Genomic DNA, 20,625 nt, shown 5'->3' on the forward strand with positions numbered 1-20,625 from the left:
GATGCTTTTTAAAAAGAAGCCCCCAGGACTAGAAAAGTTTCAATTTGATAACCGTGCAAAGAGTAGGTTTACAGTAATATACTCAAAGGCTCAATTGAAGAAGGTGGTCTCTTACAACATTGTAGTAATTTACTCTTTAATTCCAGACCTGTAAAATTAATTGCGCCAGGCATTAGAGACCTATTGAAAACTGCTGTCTAGGTACAGGGTGACATTTTTGAAGTTGTGAGTATATAATTCCATATCTTTGGAAGTTGTGAATAACATTTATTTTTACGGGAATCCTTTTTTTGTTTTCTAAATCATGGACATTTTTTATTAAATGGATTGCAGGTCTTTTTTGTGCCCATGATGTTTAGCCTTTAGCTGCCATAGTAGGCCTGTTTCACCACCATCGTTTAATAGTTAGCTGTCTCTCATTAATCTGTTAACCCCTCTTGGTTTGATAACCCTGCATAGGCTCTTCTCTGGCTTTATACTGTGTCTTTTCACATAGTGCCGAGTTTCATGCCTCTTGTGCTTCTCCCCTCCTATTGCTGCATAGTCTTTCCTCTCCAAACTTGGGCCTTCAGCATCTCCCTCCTAGAGAACCCTCGTAGCCCCTCTCCATGCCAAAGGAGCTAGATCGCAGTTTATTGTTGCTCATTCCATTCTCACATTTGGTCTTCTGACCAGCTTTTGGTTCTAAGAAACCTTGTTACTCATTCTGTACCCACCACTGCTCATTCTTCTCTTCCCTCCATCCCTGTTGCTGCTCATCACACCTTAAAAATTCTGCTGACAAAGGCCTTGTGCTTTCCGTCTTGCCATTTATACTGCTGTTGTCTAGCTTTCCAAGTGTATGAGGTTTGCATTCTCCTTCTGATCCCAGGTGTTCACTCTCTTCTTCTGTGCCACAGGTAGGTATTCTCACCTTGTTTCTCCTCCCTCATGCCCAACCTTCCTCCTCCACGTCCCCTTTATGATCAGCCTTGTTGCTTAGTCCGAACTTTGTCCTCCTTTTGGAGCTTAGTGTTGTGTGTCACTGATGCTAATTCCTTAATCCCAGCTGTACCTAATCTGTTACTCTGTCTTCAGTCGGTGGTTTCTTGGTTTATAAAATATTCTGTGGGTAGCTGTGGCAGCTCTACTAACCAATGCATACAGGAAATAATATGCATACGAAGTATAAACAAATGTCTCACTGAATTGTTTTGCAAATGGCTTACTCAACTGACAAAAAAGTATCATGAAACTGATCAATGGTGGAAGTAGATTATGGTGAATGCAGTAGGTTTTTAGAAGGAGCTATTAACCAGCACTAGAAAAGTGTGATAATAAATGTTGAAGGAAATTATTATTGCGTGTTTTCTTAATTGTAGGGTTTTTGGACCCTGAAAAGAAACTTTTTTCACATCGGATATTGTCACGGGATGAATGCATTGATCCATTTTCTAAAACTGGGAATCTCCGGTACGTATATCTGGGTATCTTGCTAATCACTGGTCTGTCATATTAATTATGTATTCTGGGTAACTGAAGAAATGAACACTTCAGCAGAGGTATTCTCTTTACACCTGCATTTTTGCTTCGTTTTCAAAATGAAATGGTGGGCAGAGACTGTTTTTGTAGAGGTAATTGTAAAAGTTTAGCAAATGCTTTTTTCCCTTCTAATACAATTGTTTACTTCTTGGTTGGGTTACATAATCCTATATCTTGTTGCCTGGCTCTACTCTTCCTTTATTTTTGGGTCTGTACCTCCAAGATCCCTTGGAAAGAAAAATGAGACCATCCACCGTGCTCACCATATTACTCCATGTCAGCAGGACGCAATTTTTCAAGTCCTGGACTTACATTTGTTACCAATTTTTGCATCTGAATTTGTAGTCTTAGTTAACTTCAATTTAATTATTTGATTCAAACCAATGGACGTAATAAATTGTAAATGTAAACCCATAAGTAGAAAGAGTGTGTCCATTGAAATGGCAACCCTACATTCTGCCTGACATCTTTCTGCTACCACTTACCATGTGCAGATTCTTCTTTTTATCACCTTCCACTCCGGCAATACCGTTATTAACTTTGTGTTATGTTATAATATGTTTTTTCAAAAATAGTGCTTGATCATTTAAGATTCTTTTAGTGGTGGGTATGTAACTGGATATTAAGAATCTGAAGTGAGGGTTGTGGCTTGGTCACGGACCAGGATGGCCGCAGGGTAGTGAAGCTCCCGTCCAGACCTGCTAAAACCGACAAATATCCAGGCCCCTGGTGGTGATCAATCTTCCCAGAAAGAAGAAACGGGAGAGGTGAACCTATCTGGCACCTGGATCGCTGATCCAAGGAATCCCGGCGTCCCGAAATGGAGACGGGTGACCGCCGTGACTGAAGGGTGAGTCCACGGGGCTCACAGCCAGGCCTAGACCAGCGTCCCCATAGGCGCTGGGATCGCGGTATCAAAAGAACCCATGGGACTGTACAAATATTGCAAAATGGAAGCAGCGATTGGAGGTGAGAAATAGCCTCGAGTAACCGTTACCCAATTGACGTTGGCGAAAGCGAAGATCCGGGACCAAGCACCCGAAGCCATGAGAAGGAGAAGGCGCAGGTGGAACCCGGTGAGCGTAGCTGCGAGGGGTGAGCCAGACCGAGAGGCGACGAAATATAGACGTGGCCCGGGTGAAAGCAGCTGCTTATGGGCCCATCGTGAGTCAGCCAGTCTGGGGATGGACTTGAAGCGAAGCCCGTAAGGGGCGGTGAGAAGGCAGATTGGGCCGGGCAGCTGCAACCAACGGGCGAATTCGACCGGCGTCACAACCAGGACAGAGGCCGAAACACATAAGAGGTGAGCCAGAGCGCTCATTAAGCATCCAGGAGGCCACACGGAGGAGGAGGGAGGTGGCGCAAGCATCAGGAGGTTTACTATAGGGATATACTGTCATCAATGGAAACGAGCCGAGAGAAGAAATAATCAATTACTACCCTATAAAATAAGTCCAAGGGTAGAGGTCTAGTGAGAGAGCCTCACTCCCTGGCGGAACACAAACGTTGGAAATGCTGTGATTAAGAAAGGCCCTACACGATTGGAACTGAAAGTTGGCTTGGGGAGGGGAGAAGATTCCAGAGCCTGAGTGCATTGGCACAGATCTATTAGACGGGCCGGAATCCATAAGGAAGATGCGGAAGCCAAGAGGGGCGGACCAAGTCCAGTCTAATCAAATGGACAACTATGCAGTTACCTGATCCCCTGCTCAGAGGTAAGAAGATGAGGCAGGGGAGCCATTTCTCACCGCAATCATGGCAGCGATACGGGACGTAAAAGGCTCCCTGAAACCTAAAATTGACTCTCTCGGTGGAGGTCACCTTAATAAGAGCCGATCTATCCAAACTAAACAAACAGGTGGCCACTGCAGAGACTAACATCAACCAGCTTCAATACAAAACGAAATGGCTAGAAGAGGAAGTTCTCCCCATAACGCAACAAGCAACGCAGATGGCAGCATGGCTGGAAGACCAGGAAGGGAGAGCAAGAAGAAACATTAGGGTTGTGGGGGTGCCTGAAGGAGCTGAAGTGCAAAGCGTGGACCTATTCCTAGAGGACCTTATCCTTAACAAGTTGCAGCCCACACGCCTCTCAAAGTTTTTCTCTATAGGGAGGGCTCATAGAGTGCCGGGGCTGCTTTCCATGCCAGGAGACCCATAACTGCCAGAATATTCAACCGCTGCGATAGGCATGCAATACTCCACACCGTCAGAGTAATAGGTGACCTCCCATACAAGAACTCTACCATTAGGTTTTTCTTGAATTTCACGCTTTAAGTGCAGAGACAAAGGAGTTTTGACATTGTTAAAAAAGAACTACGCTTCAGAGATCTCAAATATATGATGCTCTTTCCAGCTAGACTGAGGGTAATAGCAGAAGGAAAGTTCGCAACACCGAATGAAGCATGGGATTGGCTAGAGGGCTGGCGCACAAGCAGGAAGAAACAAGATAGAGGCACCAGTCGAAGAACGGGATCAATGAATGGTATGAGGGAGCGAGCGATCTAACCGAACCAGAAAGCTTTCTCATGGAGTCCTAATGACCCAGGCATCACAAGCGCATACCCGAATGAGTGAAGGAGAGGCTTTGTATGGATGTGAGACACACACGGGGGCGGCCTTGGAGCATACCAGAAGGGCGTCCAGAACCACCAAGACTTTGGGAGGTGTACGAAAGAACAATGTTGGCAGAGACATTGAACTGAGATATATAAGGGACTACCAATTGAAATTGGAAGTGGATGGGGAGGGTTAAATTATAACGTAGTTGTTTGTTGGTCCTTCTAGATCGACTGCCCCTCAATCTATTAGCTAGAACTCAAATGTATATACAGGGGCGACAGGTGCTCTGCAGGTTGGAGAGTTGGGATTTCCTTAACAGCAGGGTAGCATGGTGGAGAGGGAAAATATAGATAGTTATCTTAGTTTTGAACTGTACCACAAGAGCGAGAATAGGAGAGCAGTGGTTAGGGAAACCCATCCGGAGAACGAGACTTGTATAGTGAACCTATGTGAAGATGGGGAGCTATAGACAATCCCAGTCCTCGATTAAGATCTGGTCCTGGAATGTTAACGGCCTAAATGGAAAGTTGAAAAGATCAACAGTACTACTATTTATAAAGCGCTATGCCCCAGATGTAATTCTCCTCCAAGAGACTCGCCTCATGGGGAATCATTGCAAGGCTTTAAATAGATAAGGCTACGCTCTCCGGGCACCTGCAGGATACACCTCGGGGTCCAGGGGGGTTGGTATTCTGATAAAATACCCATTTCCGTTCGTAGGACATAACCAGTGGTCCGATGAACTCGGTAGAAACACAGCACTCAGAGGGATGTGGGAGTGGGAGAGACTTAATTTCTGTTCTGTTTATTTGCCACTGGGGCTTCAGTCAACCACACTGGGCATATTGGGCTCCATGCTATTACAGCTGCCATGGGGTAGACTGGTCATGGGGGGATATGAATTATATTGTCTCGACGGAACTAGATGTGCTGAGCAGGACTCCAACCGGGACGGATATCTCCTGACAGGGTGTCCAGCTAAGGGAGGGGGGGGGGGGCCTGGAGGCCCTGGGCCTAGGGGATATTTGGAGACACCACGACACAAAACAATACACACACCTAGCTGTGGCGACAGGGAGCTTCTCAAGACTAGATTATATCATTACACAAGTCCCGGGACTGGGAGAATTCAGAGAAGCGACGCATATAGCTAGGGGCATATCTGACCACTCCCCAGTAGTAGTGAAGTTAGTAGGTCCGGGGAAGGACAATACGCTGCCACAGAGAATCAAACCTTGGTACTTCAAAGATGAAGACTTTAGCGAAGAAATACAGTTCTGGATAGAACAGTACTTTTACGAGAACCTGGGAGCAGTGGACTCCGCAGTGACCTTTTGGGAGGCCTTCAAGCTGGTCATTAGAGATCGAGTGCAGGCGAGAATAGGAGCCATTAAGAAAGAGAAACACATTAAATGTGTTGCTCTCGAAAAATATATTTTTCGTCTGGAGGCTCAGACAGATCCCCATGCAGATAAGGAGAGACACCTCCTCTGAGTCCGACAGAAAGAGCTCAAAGACCTAGCTGAAGACCGAGCCAGGGCACTAGTGGGGGCAACACAACTCCGGCTCTACCACATTGGTGATAAGGCCAATAAACTGCTGGTGTGGGTAGATAAGAGGCAGAGGAAAGGCAACTGGGTTCCCGGGTTACAAGACGAGAATGGGAATAAATAGGAAACCAGGGTGGAGATAGCAGAGGAGTTCGCTTGATACTACGAAAAGATTTAAACATCTCACTCCAGGCACTCTGCCGAGGACTGTGGAGCTTTTCTGTACGACTTATTCATGCCACATCTTGGAAAGGTAGCTAAGGAAAGGTTAGATACAGACCTAACGGTAGATGAAAGGAGTGCAGAATCACAGGCCCTACAATCGGGAAAAGCAGTGGGCCCTAATGGCCTGCCAGTAGAGTTATATAAGGCTATGTTGGATGTAACAGTGGAACATATGTTAAATATGTTTCATCGGGCATTGCAAGAAGGTATACTTCCACCGGACCAACTAACCGCGGTGATGACAGTAATACAAAAACCAGGAAAATAACCCACTAGTTGTGGAACATATAGGCCCATTTCACTTCAGAATTTTTAAGTAATAGTGCTTGCCAAGCTCCTGGTCACCAGACTAGCCGGAGTGATTGAGACATTAATCCGAACCAATTGGGATTCATGCCACATCGAAGCACAAGGTTGAACCTTCGTCGACTGTTTGGGATACTGGATATAACTAGGGCACACCCTGGTCAACAGGCGGCCCTCCTATCTTAAGATGCTTGTATGGCTTTCAATAGCGTGGAATGGAACCATCTGTATGCGGTCCTCATACATTGTGGCCTCTGGTCCAAATTTATCACCTGGGTTAAACTCCTAAATAATCAACCCTTGGCCAGGGTGAGGGGTAATACCACTGTGTGTCCTGTACGTTTACCTTGCAGAGGTGTACCAGGCAGGGGTGCCCGCTCTCCCCAATTCTCTTTGCACTGGCCCTGGAGCCACTAGCGGCGTGGGTGCGGCAGGACCCATTGATCTGGGGGATCCCGGTAGGAGACTAATGGGAAGACCAAATTTCTCTCTATGTGGATGATACTCTATTATAAGTGAAGGAACTGCGGCAATAATTCGACCACACCCTACTGATCTTCCGTTATTTGGTGAATACCGAGGGTACCGGATCAACTGGGTCAATTGGGTCAAATCATTGTTTCCTCTCTCCGGAGGAGCGCCCCCCACCTTAACATCCTGGTGTACAGTACCCGTACCAGAGGAAAGTTTAAAATACTTAGGGATCTATATCACAAGGGATACGAACGTGTTTCATAATCAGAATTTAGTGTGAGAACTAGACAGGCTTATGGTGTACGCAAAGCACTGGCACATGCTCCCACAGACGTTAATGGGACGCACTGCTCTTTTTAAAATGAAGGCTCTTCCACGACTACATGTTGCAAAACTCGCCATACGAGGTGCCTCCCTCCTTCTTTCGGAGGGTAGATTTCAGAAATTCGGGTACTAATGTGGAGCGGGGAGGCCCCACGCATAACATTAAGCAAGCTCCAGAGAGGGTTCTTCGAAGGGGGAATGGCGGTGCCCGATATTCGCAGTTTCTACTTGGAAGGAATCTGGAAGGCAGGGCAGATATATTGAGGACTATAGGTGGGATTTGAAGTATCAATATGCTCACTACTAATCTGGATACTAATTGCTACTGGATGAAGAACTTTAAATGTAAATAAAGGGATTATTATATAATACAATGCTCTGTGTATGTACAGCAATTCTTCATGTTAAGAAAAAAAAAAGAATCTGAAGTCAATTGTGTTAGGGAGTGCAAAAGGGTGAGGGCGGTAGTTTGTTCCAAGCTAAGGTGACAGCTGAGAAAATGCTCAACCTCACTTTCTCTGTCTATGCAAGTTCAGTCTGTGAGAAATTGCCCTCTTATTGCACGGTTGCCCCCACTTTTTGCTGAATTGCTGATGTGCTTTGACTGAGTGTAGCCTGGGCTCCTGCTAATCAGGTACCCAGGGCCTATGTTCTTTCACTAAAACTGCAATGAGGCCTAAACCAAATTGACATCTCTGGCCACGGGTCAGCCCATGGTAATTGGTACCAAAGGTACCCAGGTCACTGGGACCAGAGCAGGCCTCTAAAGGCTGCAGCACTTATTGTGCCACCTTTAGAGGTCCTGTACCCTTAAACTCTCCCACTGCCTTTGCAGGCTGTGTGTTTTGGTGCAGAACAAAGTGAAGAGTTGACATGGCACAAATCTGTGTGCCATGCCTACAACCCACTGCCCCGGCATAGATTAGTGACCCCTCTAGCTGGGTGCACTATACCATTATGGCTACACTGAAAACTGAGAAGTTTGGTATCAAACGTCTCAGCACATTAAACCCACACTGATGCTAATGTGGGATTTAATGAAAAATTCACACAGATGGCATCTTAGAGATGCCCTTTGAAAACTAACTTACCATTAGTGTCTAGGCTGAGTGGCTGCTTTCAGCTGCCACCACCAGACACGTTCCTGGACCCCTGGGTCGAGAGCCTGCTGCTCTCTGGGGCCTGAAACAATGCACATCCTGGGACGAGGTGCCAAGCCTCCTCCCCCAGGATGGCCAGGGTTCACGAAGGGGCAGCTTCAAAGGCTTGCCGCTCTTTGTAAGTTTCCCCAGGCCACTTGCTGCTTTCAGAAGCTGGTCCCCACTAGTTCTGACTCCCACTTTGGGCGGGAGAACCGGCGGGAAAAACAAGTGCGGGAGAGAGGTGTGCCCACCTCTGCCAACTCCACTGCTCATGTGCGGGAGGCGAGGTGAAGCACAACTCTGTTCCCACCATCTTGCAGATGGAGGGACCTCAGCCACCAAGGGACAGGCTCATGCCCCCCTCCCACTGAAGGGTGGCATAATAGGGGGTGTACCCACCCCCGGGAGGGACCCATTGGTCCCTGCCTTTTACCTACTTGTAACACACCTTAATCTAGTATTTAGGGGCACCCCTGAAATTTGCTTCCTCAGACAAGAAGAAACTACAAGGAGAAGGACTAACAGCCTTGCAGCAGCTAACAAGAGGAATACGCCACTGACTTGGCCCCAGCCCTACCAGCCTGTCTCCACCCCAAACTTGCTCCTGCGAAATTCCGGTATGTCTGGCAGCCAGCAACCTCAAAAACCTCGAAGGACCTGCCTGCCTTCAACCCCAAAGACTGTCTCTCCCGTGAACACTGGATTTGTTCATCTGCAACCTTTGGCTCCGGCCGGATACCGCAAATCAGCCCCACTCTGCACCTGCCGACCATGGCCCGAGCTCAAATGGGCAAACGCCATAAGGAGGTCACCCCAGCGATCCTAACCTGAGATCCGGCGACTCCTGACCTGCCTCAAGCCTCCAGCCAACACCTGCAGAAGAAGATCCGACTCTGAAAGGCACCCCTGCACCTGCCGCCCCACAGCCTTGGGGGCCCAAACCGACTGTGCATAACCAACTCCTAACTTCCTAACTTACCTCTCAAAGTGGTGGTCGCACCCAGAAGACCTTTGTCCCCAAGCCTGCAGTGTCTTTGCAAACCGGAGATTCCCCATTGAAAACCGGTCACCTGACAGCAAAACAGCACCCTGCACCCGGCCGCCCTAGTGCTCCTGAGGGTGTACCTTTGGTGCTACTTTTTCCCTATTTGCCCTGGGCTACAGTCCAGCAGCTTTGCTCCCACAACCAAGTGGCCTGTTTGTCAGCAGCCACCAACTGTAGGCTTCCTATCCCCCATTGGATAACATTGGGCGTCAGCACTCTGCACCCGGCCCCCCCAGCGCCGCTGAGGAGCACCTTTTGTGCTGGCTTGTTTCCCCATTTGCCCTGAGCTAAAGTCCAGGAGCTTTGCTCCCACAGCCAAGTGGCCTGCTCGTCAGCAGCCACCAACCGGAGGTCCCCTATCCCCCATTGGATAGCATTGTGCCTCAAAACTCTGCACCCGGCCGCCCTAGTGCCGCTGAGGGTGTAACAAGAGTGCATCACTGACCCTGTGGGACCCCCTGAGTCTACCCCCAGAACCTCAACTCCCACTACCAAATACTTACCTCAAAACCTATAACACTATTTTCCTCCATAGGATAACATTGACTGTTTGTCTTGGAAAAGTTTCTAAGTGTGTAGTTTGAAAACCTAAAGAAATTCTTTAAAATTGCACTAACTAACGAAAACAATTTTACTTGCCTGTTTACAGGAAATGTCCCAGAGTAGCATCCAGGTATACTACTCGGAGTAAGAAAAGTAATCTTAAAAGTAACTTACCTGTAATTTTACTGAAAAGCCCATTCAAGTCTATGTACTGTATTTACAAAGTATTGCATTTCTGAAACCATACTGTAAGTCAAAACAAAGTGCATATGCAATTACAATTCAAACGTTTTACAAACTGCATTACTACCGTAAAGTATTTATTGCTTACCTGTGCCAGGCTCGCTTAGTTCTAGAAAATAAAATAACTAAAAGAATATTTTCATACAAAAACAATTGTTCTGAAGTTCAGTCTTTGAGTGTGTGAATTCATTTGCTGACTGAGTGTGTACAACAAATGCTTAACACTGTCCCCTGATACTGGCTTACTGTTCGAATACACTACCACAAATAGAGAGTGAGGTGCTATCTAACTTTACCTCTGCCTAACTTTGGGGTCCCACTGGACTCTGTGCACACTATACCTCATTTTGGTATAGTATATACAGAGCCAGCTTCCTACACAGTCCTTTGAAGGAGAACTTGAATAAATGAGTGATGATGATGGTTCAGGATATATACTGAGGTACTGTTCTCTTCTGCCATACTCTTGCAGTATAGAACTTGTGTGTTATACACTAGTTATAAATTGGGTAATGGTGCAACCTGCTCTTAGCTTGGATACCTCTGTATCACAGTAGCAGGTATACATCAGTCAGTGCTTGTGTTTAGATTAGGTGTTGCATACTTAATCAACTGAAGGCATGCCAGTAAATGTTGTTGCATGCCAAGATTTAGTGAATTGCCTTAGTCTGACCTGTACATCAATGCTACCAATAGTCAATTAAGAAACCATTTTCTTTATATAGTTCTTTTTATTAAGTATACCGATGGATAGCAGAACATCACAAACCTAGGTCTCCATTATCTCTTTATACATTATGTACAACATCGGTATTCTCACATAACCCCTTCTCTGTCATATATGCAAAATATAATAAATCTTTAGATGGTTAGCGTATACATGATTTAAATTCGGTATCTGTACTCTTTCAAAAATGTAAAAAATCATTAAAGGGCATGTCTGAGTTTCATGAATGAGTCTATATGTTCTGACATGGTAAATGGTACTATAGAAGGCAACTGAAATCTAAACGTTCATCGAGTCCTTTTGGTTGCATGGAATGAAGATGATTTATCAAAAATACCTCCCTTCTTAACAAGTGTTGTGAATTATCTCTCCCTGGAAGAACTGATTGCATTCTAAGATACAAAAACGAAGTTGACTGGGATTATGGTTATGAGAATTAAAATGAGTTGCCACCGTAGACTTGGTATTCCTCATACAGATGTTGCTCTTATGTTCAATTATTAGTGTTTTGAGTTTTCGTTGTGTCTTGCCCACGTAAGCCAGTCCACATGGACATTTTAACATGTAAATGAGTTTTTTGCTGTCACATGTACCTGATACTTTCAGTTTGATTTGGGTACTTTTAAGGGGGTGTGATATCGGATTTCCCTTGATTATTGCATTACAATTTCCACAAATGTTGCACAGAAGAGTTCCCCGGTGACTACTCTCTGTGCATCTTTCTTTGTGTTTGAGTAATTCCTGGTAGTTGCGAGTGCGCTGGGTTGTTGAGAGAAAATTCCCTAAAAATCATGTGTTATGATCGCCTTTTTGATTCTCTGGCTCCGGGTTGAAAATGTTGACACAAATACGGATCGTTGTTCATCACTCTTTTGTTTGTGTATGAGTAACTCTCTACGTTCCTTGTTTTGAATTTTCGTCATAGCTTTTTGTAAGATGATGTCGGAGTATCCTCTTTCCTTGAATTATTAATAGTTATCTTACTTTCTGTGTACCCTTCGTCAGTTGATGCTATTCTTCTTGTGCGTAATAATTGTGAAAACAGTAAATTCCTTTTCAATGAGGGCTGATAAACTGGTAAAATGTAAGATTGTTTCTATCGGTAGATTTTGTGTATACTTTAGTTGTTAGTCTTCCTTCTTGGTTTACTCTCAGTGCATCCAAAAAGGCAATTTCATGCCTGTGAATGGTCGATGTGAAACTGATTCTCTCATTTACTTCGTTCAGTTTGTCGATGGCTTGTCATAAGGCAATTTCAGTGCCTTTCCAAAGGATGAAAATATAATCTATGTACCTTTTTATACATAATCAAATTTTGTCCACTCTGGTTAATTTAACACATGATCCAGTTCAAATCGGTACATGAAAATGTTTGCTTATGCCAGTGCGGCACAGTTTCCCATTGAAGTTCCAGAAGATTGAATAAAGAATTCTTCTTGCCATTTAAAGTAACTGTGAAATAGTGTGAAATGAAGAAGTTCCATAAAAAAACTTTCAAATTGTCATCTTTGTCGGTGTGCATTAAGAAAGATTCAACTGCTTGTAGACCCAAATTGTGAGGAATGGATTTATAAAGTGACTTGACATCAGTGATATTTAAAATCATTTCTCGGGTGTATTTACGTAGGTTTAAAATCTTCCAAGATATTTAGGAAATCAGTTGTGTCTTTGATATAAGTAGACATGTTTCAATCAATCGGCTGTAGGTGTTTGGATATGTATTTTCCTATTTGTTTGTGGATGGAATTGATTGTGGATACTATTGGTCTGAATGGAGGTGTGGTGATGTTTTTGTGAATTTCTGGGATCATGTGTATATATAAGGTACGGCTGGATTGTTTTTAATGAGATATTCTTTTTCTTTAGTTCCAATAGTACCGTAGTCAATGGATGCTTTTATTATTAGAGTCCGGATCTTCAAAAATTCATTAGTCGGGTCAAATCCAATTTCATGTAGGTGATGGTATCATTCACGTGTTCATTGACATTCTTGAGGTAAAAATTGGTATCCATGATCCGCCCTTGTCCGCTTGACGGATAGTTTTGTTAGTATTGGAAGGTAATTGTTGTAACGCTTTTTTTTCTTTTTGCGTGATGGAAGTGACCTTCGACCTTGATTGTTTGAATATTTTTTCCACATCTTTTAACAAAACTTTTTCGAATGCGTCCAAAACTTTATGACTAAGTGGAGGTATGAATTTTCTTTTGTTACGTAGTCCTAATAAAGTATCATGCTTAGGTTCATCTGTTTTTTCCACTCCGTTATGGAAAAAGTGTCTTAGTCTTAAAGTCCTTAGAAATTTGTATACACAAATTTGAGTTTCTAAAATGTTAAAATGGTAAGTTGGGACATAAGAGGGACCTTTTTGTAGCGTTTTGATTTGAAACCTAGTCAATTGTTGTTTGGAGATATTTATCACTAGGGTTTCTGACTCCTTGTGTTTTGGCTACAATGTCTTGTATGGATTTTCTTCTTTGACCTCCCCCTCCTGGTTCTCCTTGTTGTCCGGTGCCGATCTCTAAAAAAGGCACTGTAGGTCTGGTATCATCCAATCTTGAGTAAGTTATTGTCTGTGCTGCTGCATTATTATCAGATGTTGACGGTCTGGGTTGTACCTAAAGGTCATCAGTTGATCTTCCTGTATTGGGTTTCTGCTGTCAGCGGCGTGCATATATTTATTCAATATTGCAAACCATTTTTCCGTGAAGCATGCGTTGTTCTTACACAGGGTAGATAGCAGAGATATTCTTAAACTGAGGGATATTCATTGTACTTTGTGGTACTTGGTAAGTGTGCTTGCGTGGAGTCATTGATTAACAATCCGTTTTGACAAGTATATTAACTGTTTGATATTGGTTTGTATTGATCCTGTACTCGTGCTTTCAGTTTCCTCTATGAGCGAGTATATACGTTGAGTGTCTTCATCCGTGAATAGAAAAGTGTGTGCTCTTTGTTCAGTTGAGCATGATATTTCTTCCAACAACATAATTGTAATGTGGGTGCATTGTCCAGTGTAGCCAGGATACGTATAATAGTGAAAGCCAATTGGAGGAAGAACAATCGCACTCCTATTTATACTGGATAATTCAAAATTTGTAAGATCGTGGGTGCTAGTTGGTAAACCCTCCTGGGTGTGAGGGTGAATGAATCAATGAAACATGCGCTATCCCTTGTGAGGGAGCGTCTCCAAGTTGCACTCCAGGAAGTGAAGTTTCAAATTTTTTTCTCAAAGCGTAATAATGAGGTTTTCATTAATACTTTTCATATCTTTATACTATTGATTTAATAGTATATATCACGTTTTATGATTCTGTTGTCATTTCTGCACAATGCATTTTGGGCTTAACCCTTCGTCGGGGGACTTTTTCTGAGAACATACATTTATAACATACAATCGGGTACAGGAAAAATCACTCTGTTTTATCAATACAATTGGTCAAGCATGTGCCAAAAAACGCATGGGAGAATGCCCCCATGGTAGGTTGCGGTTGGTATCTAATGGGCTACCAGGTTCCCTCCCACCTGGTGACCACTTCCTGGAGTATGGCATCTGGCTATTCCAGGATGCACCATTCCGCCCACTCCTTAGATGTTGAGACCCCTAGCTCATTGTTCTGACCTCCCTAGCCCACTCCTACGGTGTGGCTACCTCAGGGTTACACAAGTCAGGAAAAATGGGTTTGGCAACTGGTTCCCCTCTGTTCCCGTGCCAGTCTGTCTACATCAACACTGGGCAGCCCTACCCCCTGGTGCCCCACATCTGCTCTTCAAAGGCAGCTTCACCTTTGAGGCCTGCCTTTGGAGCAAACGCCCAAGTTGCTTCTTGCAGGAGGAATACCTCCCTGGCCATGAGTCCCTCATTGACTCCCTTCCTTGGAGTCACCGGCACATCTCTCCAGGAAGGCAGAAAGCTGTCTCGTGGAGCAGGCTCCATGTGTGCCCAGGAAGGTACAGGAGGTTAAAAGACAACCAGGTGTCATATTTTTAAATGCTGCAGACTGCAACAAGATGCATATACATATCAAAATACAAAAATAACGACCTCCATTAAAAAACATTCTCTAGGTAACAAAATATCGCACACAAAATTATCAACAACACTAATATCGTAAATTTAAAAATATCGACAATATTAAATGATAATAAATATAAAAATAAAACATAAATATAATTTATTTCCTAAAAAACACAAAAAATAAATATTAGTTAACAATAACAGTTTTGCTACATCAAAAAATAACACAGAAAAACATCACTAAAATATTAACAGCATTACTACAATAACCATTAATAATATTATATATAACTATTAAAGTCCAATTATATAATATATAACAAAGTATTTAAAGAAATATAATAAATTGAACATAACTTACTACTAATTAGCGTTTTCCTTATTTGGAAACTAACCAAAAAATAAATATGAACTAACCCATAGAAACATTACAAATTCATATTAACCAATAATATACAAATTTCAACATCCAAAACACTATATAAACAGTTAAACGTCATACCCATTCTACACCCAAAAAAAGAAAACTAAAGAAGAAGAAACTCTACAGGAATTCAACTACACATAGAAGAAAATCAACATATACCCAAAAATCAACTGGATTAAAAGTAAGTAAACTCAACTCAATAATACTAACAGTAAAAATAAGAAATAAAATACATAATCTAAACATTAATGAATATCTTCTTTATATTTTCTCTTACCACTACAGGAAACTCTACAGAAAACCAACAAACAGAAAAGCCCAAAAAAGGATACAACTAACAAAGTAAGTATTTACCAAACCTTTAAGAAAAAAATAGATTAAACAACCCAAAGTCAAAACCAAGCCCAAAACCCCTAACCACCCTCTATAAAAAAGTTTGAAACAAATAATACAAACAAAATATGCTTTTGTGTTTCAGAAAAAGAAAATACAGAAAGAACATACTGCAACTAAAGAGGAAACGTCATCGAACTAAAAAACATAAAGACCAACTTTGTAAGTATATGGTAGAAAAATGTTTTTGGGTTTAAATTAAAATACATAGAACAACATATTTAATAACAATGATAAATAATTTTTTATAGATTAACCTACAGCAAAATGACTGAAGGAGCAGAATTTATAACAAGCCAGAAAAGAAAAATGTTACTATGCTATATGGGATACACTTACACACAGGAAAAGCAATTTGGATTAAAAGTTAACTGGAAATGCTGTAAATACTACTCAAATAAATGTTACGGTCGTGCAACAACAAGGGAAACAACAGTACTGTATACTAGAGAACATAACCACCCACCGAACGAGACAGAAATAAATTGAAGTCAGATCTACATTAGAAACAATAAAGGAAGCTAGCACAGGTTCTCAAAAACCCTCAAGTGTTATTTTAAAAGAGCAGATTCCCAAAATTCCTAAAACCGCTACAACACAAATGCCAAGTGTAGCTTCACTAATGAGAACTATATCACGTACCAAAAAAACGACTACTACTTCAACTCCAATTCCTAGAACATATAGCAGTTATTATAAGTCCTGAACAAAGTATAACTTTAAACAAAGAACAATTTGTCATTTTTGATAATCAAAGCAATGACAAAAGACTAATAATATTTGGAACAGCAACTAATCTGATTAAAACTACAAGAAAGTCAATATTGGATGATGGATGGCACTTTTACTATATGTCCCAAGCCCTTTTTCCAACTGTATACAATATATGGGCTACATCAGAATTGCAATATACCATTAATTCACGCATTATTACCAAACAAAAACAATGCCACATACATGGAACTATTTAATACAATAAAACAAAAAACTAATGACTTTTACCCACAAAAAATCATCCTAGATTTTGAACAGTCAATGATTAATGCAATCTTCAAAACAGACTCCCATACTTGTATCCAAGGCTGTTACTATCATTTTAATCTGTGCCTATGGGAACACATGCAAAAATCAGCACCAAGCATAGAATATGCAACTAATTTTTCTTTTGCATATCAAATAAAAAAATTAACAGCATTAGCTAACGTCCCAAACATAGACGTCGCAGAACATTACAACATCTTAATAGACACTACCTTTTATAAACAAAATGAAGCTAAACTAAGTCCACTATTAGACTATTTTGAGGACACATGGGTCGGCAGACTATACCGATCTGGCCACAGGAGAAACCCTAAATTCTTAATACCCTGGTGGAACGTATACAGAAGCACATTAATCGGGAATCCAAAACCAACAATGCAGTCGAAGGATGGCATAATACCTTCTTTCAATCAACAGGCAGAACAAAACCAACACTTGAAAAATTCATACAATGCCTACAAAAAGAACAGAGCTATCAAGAGTTCCGATTGGAACAATCCATAACTCAATTAACTCCCAAAACATCTAAACAAACGAAATAAATGCATAAATATCTAGACCAACAAATAAAATTGTACCCAAGTACAAAAGGCCTGGAATACCTAAACCTAATAGCCAAAACTCCCCTTTAAAGCATTAAAACCAATACATTAGAAATAACTCCTCTTTCAAACATAACATACAAATAAAATTAACATATTTTATCACAAAATATTTCTGTGCAATATATTTTTACTTTTTTTAATGAAATATATGAACACACACAAATTATATTTGTAATAAAATACAATTCCACAATAATAATAAAAACATTACCCACCCACAATAAATAAAAATAAATAAACTTACCAAGTGTATTCCAGAGGCCGTAAAATCCATTTTCTGCCAACACAATCCAAATTAAAAAAAAAGCTTTCCCCCAAAAAATAAAAAAATACAACTGTTATAAAAATTAATAATCCATGCAGCAAAGTTCCCGTGGAAATCCATAAAAAAAACAAAAATGTATAAAACAGTAAAAAAGGCTCCAGGAAAACCGGATAATTTAAAGAAGTGTCAAAAACATATTAGTTAATAAAACTAACAAACACTTCTTTAAAAAAAAAAAGACTCCTGATACGAAGAACTTCTGAAAATAAAAAGATTTAAGACGCATACATTCCCACCCATATAAAACAACACATAAACACTTACTAACAATAATACTAACTTTAAATTTGATAAAAATATACTTTAAACACCGTAATCCTAAGTCTCCAAGCAGGCCTACCCAACGTTAACAATACACAAAAATACCACACGTAATTAGAACATAAAACATTTCCGAATTCAACTAATAAACTTCATACTACATTTAACAGTATCTAACTGGGTTCAAAATTGATTTAAAAGTTATTTAAAACAAAGAAAACAAACCTTACCTTTAGCGACGTGAAGTGTCTCCCAACCGCGAGCTTCTCTTTAACCAAAATGACACAAAACGACATAAGGCGGTTACAAAATAGGAGACCCAAAACCTAATAAAACAGACATTAAAAATATATCATTTTTTTTTCCATCTTTTTATTTGCAGGATAACATTGCTCAGATATTACAGTACAGTTCAGCTCAGTTCGGCATATAGTCTAGCAACACATTGCAGTAATACTGTATTAGCTTGAGTTACTTTTCTCTTTTTCATAACAGCTCTCAACCCCCAACTTTTCCCACCCAACTCCCCCCCGCCCACCTTCCCTCCCCGGGCACTTCTATCTAAGTACAGTGTGTTATCTATACATGGCAGTACAGTCTTCAACCTTCCCTTAATTTCTCCATGTCCCTGTCACAAAGCCCCCTAGGTCCCATAATCCTCAAGTCAGCCTAGGCTGAATGTCTTCCTATACAGTGCACCTGTGTCCGTGCATGAGTTGCTGTCCCTTGCCATCCGGTAGCACAAGGGGGCACAACTGAATCCGAAGGAGCGGCATGTCTAAAGCATTCAACCCATTTCAATCATCCAATGACGCGCTCCCGGTGGTAGTGTCCGCATCAGCCATTTCAAAGGATATCAGTACAGTGTTCCATTCAAGTGATAGGGGAACTCTTCTCAAACCTTTCCGCTCTTCAGTCTGTAGTGCCATAGCTTCGGCCCTACCCCACCGCAGTACGTCAGCATGCCACATGTCTGGGTCAGGTGGCCTGCTCGATTTCCACCTCATGGTAATAGTACGCTTGGCCAAGAGCAACGCCAGGTCGATGAACCTCGTGGCCACACTTCTCCTACGTTCGGTCGGTCCCAGTCCCAGCAGGCTAGAGGCTATGGTGTCGTATTGTCTGTTAGGGGACACTCTGTGTAATGCGGTGTGTATGGTAGCCCAAAAAAATCCCAATTTCGGGCAATCCCATAGCATGTGTATTAACCTCGCGTCCTCCATTCCACACCGGGGGCAGGAGTCTGGCGTGGCAGGGAACATTACATGTAGTCGGTGAGGCGTGAGGTATGCGCGATGTAGTATCATGAGTTGAATGAATTTAAACTTAGGGTTCCTCGAAACTCTCTTAGGAAATTTAAGAACAGGCTCCCACTCCTTATCCCGAAACACCCGGCCTGCCTCCCCCTCCCACGCTTCACGCAGAGGCTGCAGCGATATCGCCCTCCCTGCGCGGATACCACTCGTAATCCATTTTGTTAAATTGCTCCCTAAGCCCATCAGGTGCATCATCGTATGTAGTGGGTTTACAATTGGTTCGTTACCTTCCGGCGCCCAATTCCGTGTAATGTAGCCGCGCACCCCTCCATGTAGCAAGAACGTCCCCCTAGGCTTGTGGTGTGTTGTGCAGAAGTCTTCAAAGGTCATCATGTGACCATCATTGAATAGCTCGCCCACCTGTGACACCCCAGCATCCGACCACGCGGTGAGCGCCCGTGTGGACAATATCCCCGTCCCCAGGGGGATCCCCAGCAATGGTATTGTGGGAGCGTAGGAAGAGGTGGGGGACGTGTATCTCACAGCTCTCCTCCAGCAGGCAATGGCCATCTTGAGCAAAGGAGGAGATTGCCCAGGGATCGCCGTATTAGGCAGTAGCAAAGTGTGTATGGCACCCCTTCCCCTGTCCTCTTCAGACATGCCTATTTCGTGCAGGTTGCGCCCCGCTAGCCAATATGCCAGCCACTGCAATTGACGCGCATAGTAATACGCCAATAGGTCCGGAACTCCCATCCCACCAGCCGTCGTGGGTAGCTGTAGTTTCGCCAAACTTATGCGGCGCCTACCTCGTCCCCATATCAGCTCCGTCAGTATAGTATTCAAGGCTCTAAATACAGCAGCTGGAACCATAAAGGGCAAGTTCGTAAAGTAGTAAATGAATCTTGGTAGTACCACCATCTTAGAGACGGCCACCCTGCCCGCCACTGACAGTGGCAGTGCGGTCCAGAATTGTACCTGTGACCTCAGTGCCGCCACAGCCCGACCCAGATTGCCGTCTAACATGTCTGACGCCCCTCTATAAATCTGTATCCCCAGGTAGTGAAAGGTAGTCTCCGCCATTTCGAACCTATAGGGTGGGAAGCGCAAGGGGGTACTCGCCTCAAGGGCAGCAAAACAGTACCCATATGACTTAGACTCATTGATCGTAAGGTCCGAGAGCGCCCCGAAGTCCTCAAATAGCTCGGGAATGGAGTCCAGTCCCCCTAGTAAGTCCCTTAAATAAAGGATGATGTCATCGGCATACGCCGATACCACATGAGTTACACCTCCCCTCTTGATGCCTCTGTGCTGCGCCTGAAGCCGAAGTCTACACAGAAGTGGTTCTAACGCTAAAATGAACAAAAGCGGGGAGAGCGGGCAGCCTTGCCTCGTGCCCCTCGCTATGTCCAATTGAGGCGATATACATCTGTTCGTGCGGACCCTAGCAGTAGGGCGGGTGTGCAATAATCGGATCCAAGCAATGAAGTCAATCGGGATCCCAAACCGTTCCAGCGCCGCAAACATATAATCCCACCGGAGGGAGTCGAATGCCTGCCGCAGATCCAATGAGATACAGCCCTCGGTTGCCAAGGGTGGACGCTCGTGAAGCATGAGTTGGCTAAGCCTCCTCAGATTCATT

At 43.0% G+C, this 20,625-nt stretch overlaps 1 protein-coding gene across 1 annotated transcript in view; it reads left to right on the top strand.

Annotated features, from left to right (window-relative positions):
• The window catches only part of CTDP1 (CTD phosphatase subunit 1), an 826,403-nt gene that overhangs the window by 120,347 nt on the left and 685,431 nt on the right, over nt 1-20,625 (top strand). Inside the window, exon 6 of the mRNA XM_078687575.1 lies at nt 1,362-1,452. Within this exon, the coding sequence (XP_078543701.1) occupies nt 1,362-1,452 (91 nt within the window). The remainder of the gene's footprint in view (nt 1-1,361; nt 1,453-20,625) is intronic.

Source organism: Lissotriton helveticus, chromosome 4_1 (assembly GCF_964261635.1).
Source record: "Lissotriton helveticus chromosome 4_1, aLisHel1.1, whole genome shotgun sequence".
Lineage (NCBI taxonomy): Eukaryota > Metazoa > Chordata > Amphibia > Caudata > Salamandridae > Lissotriton > Lissotriton helveticus.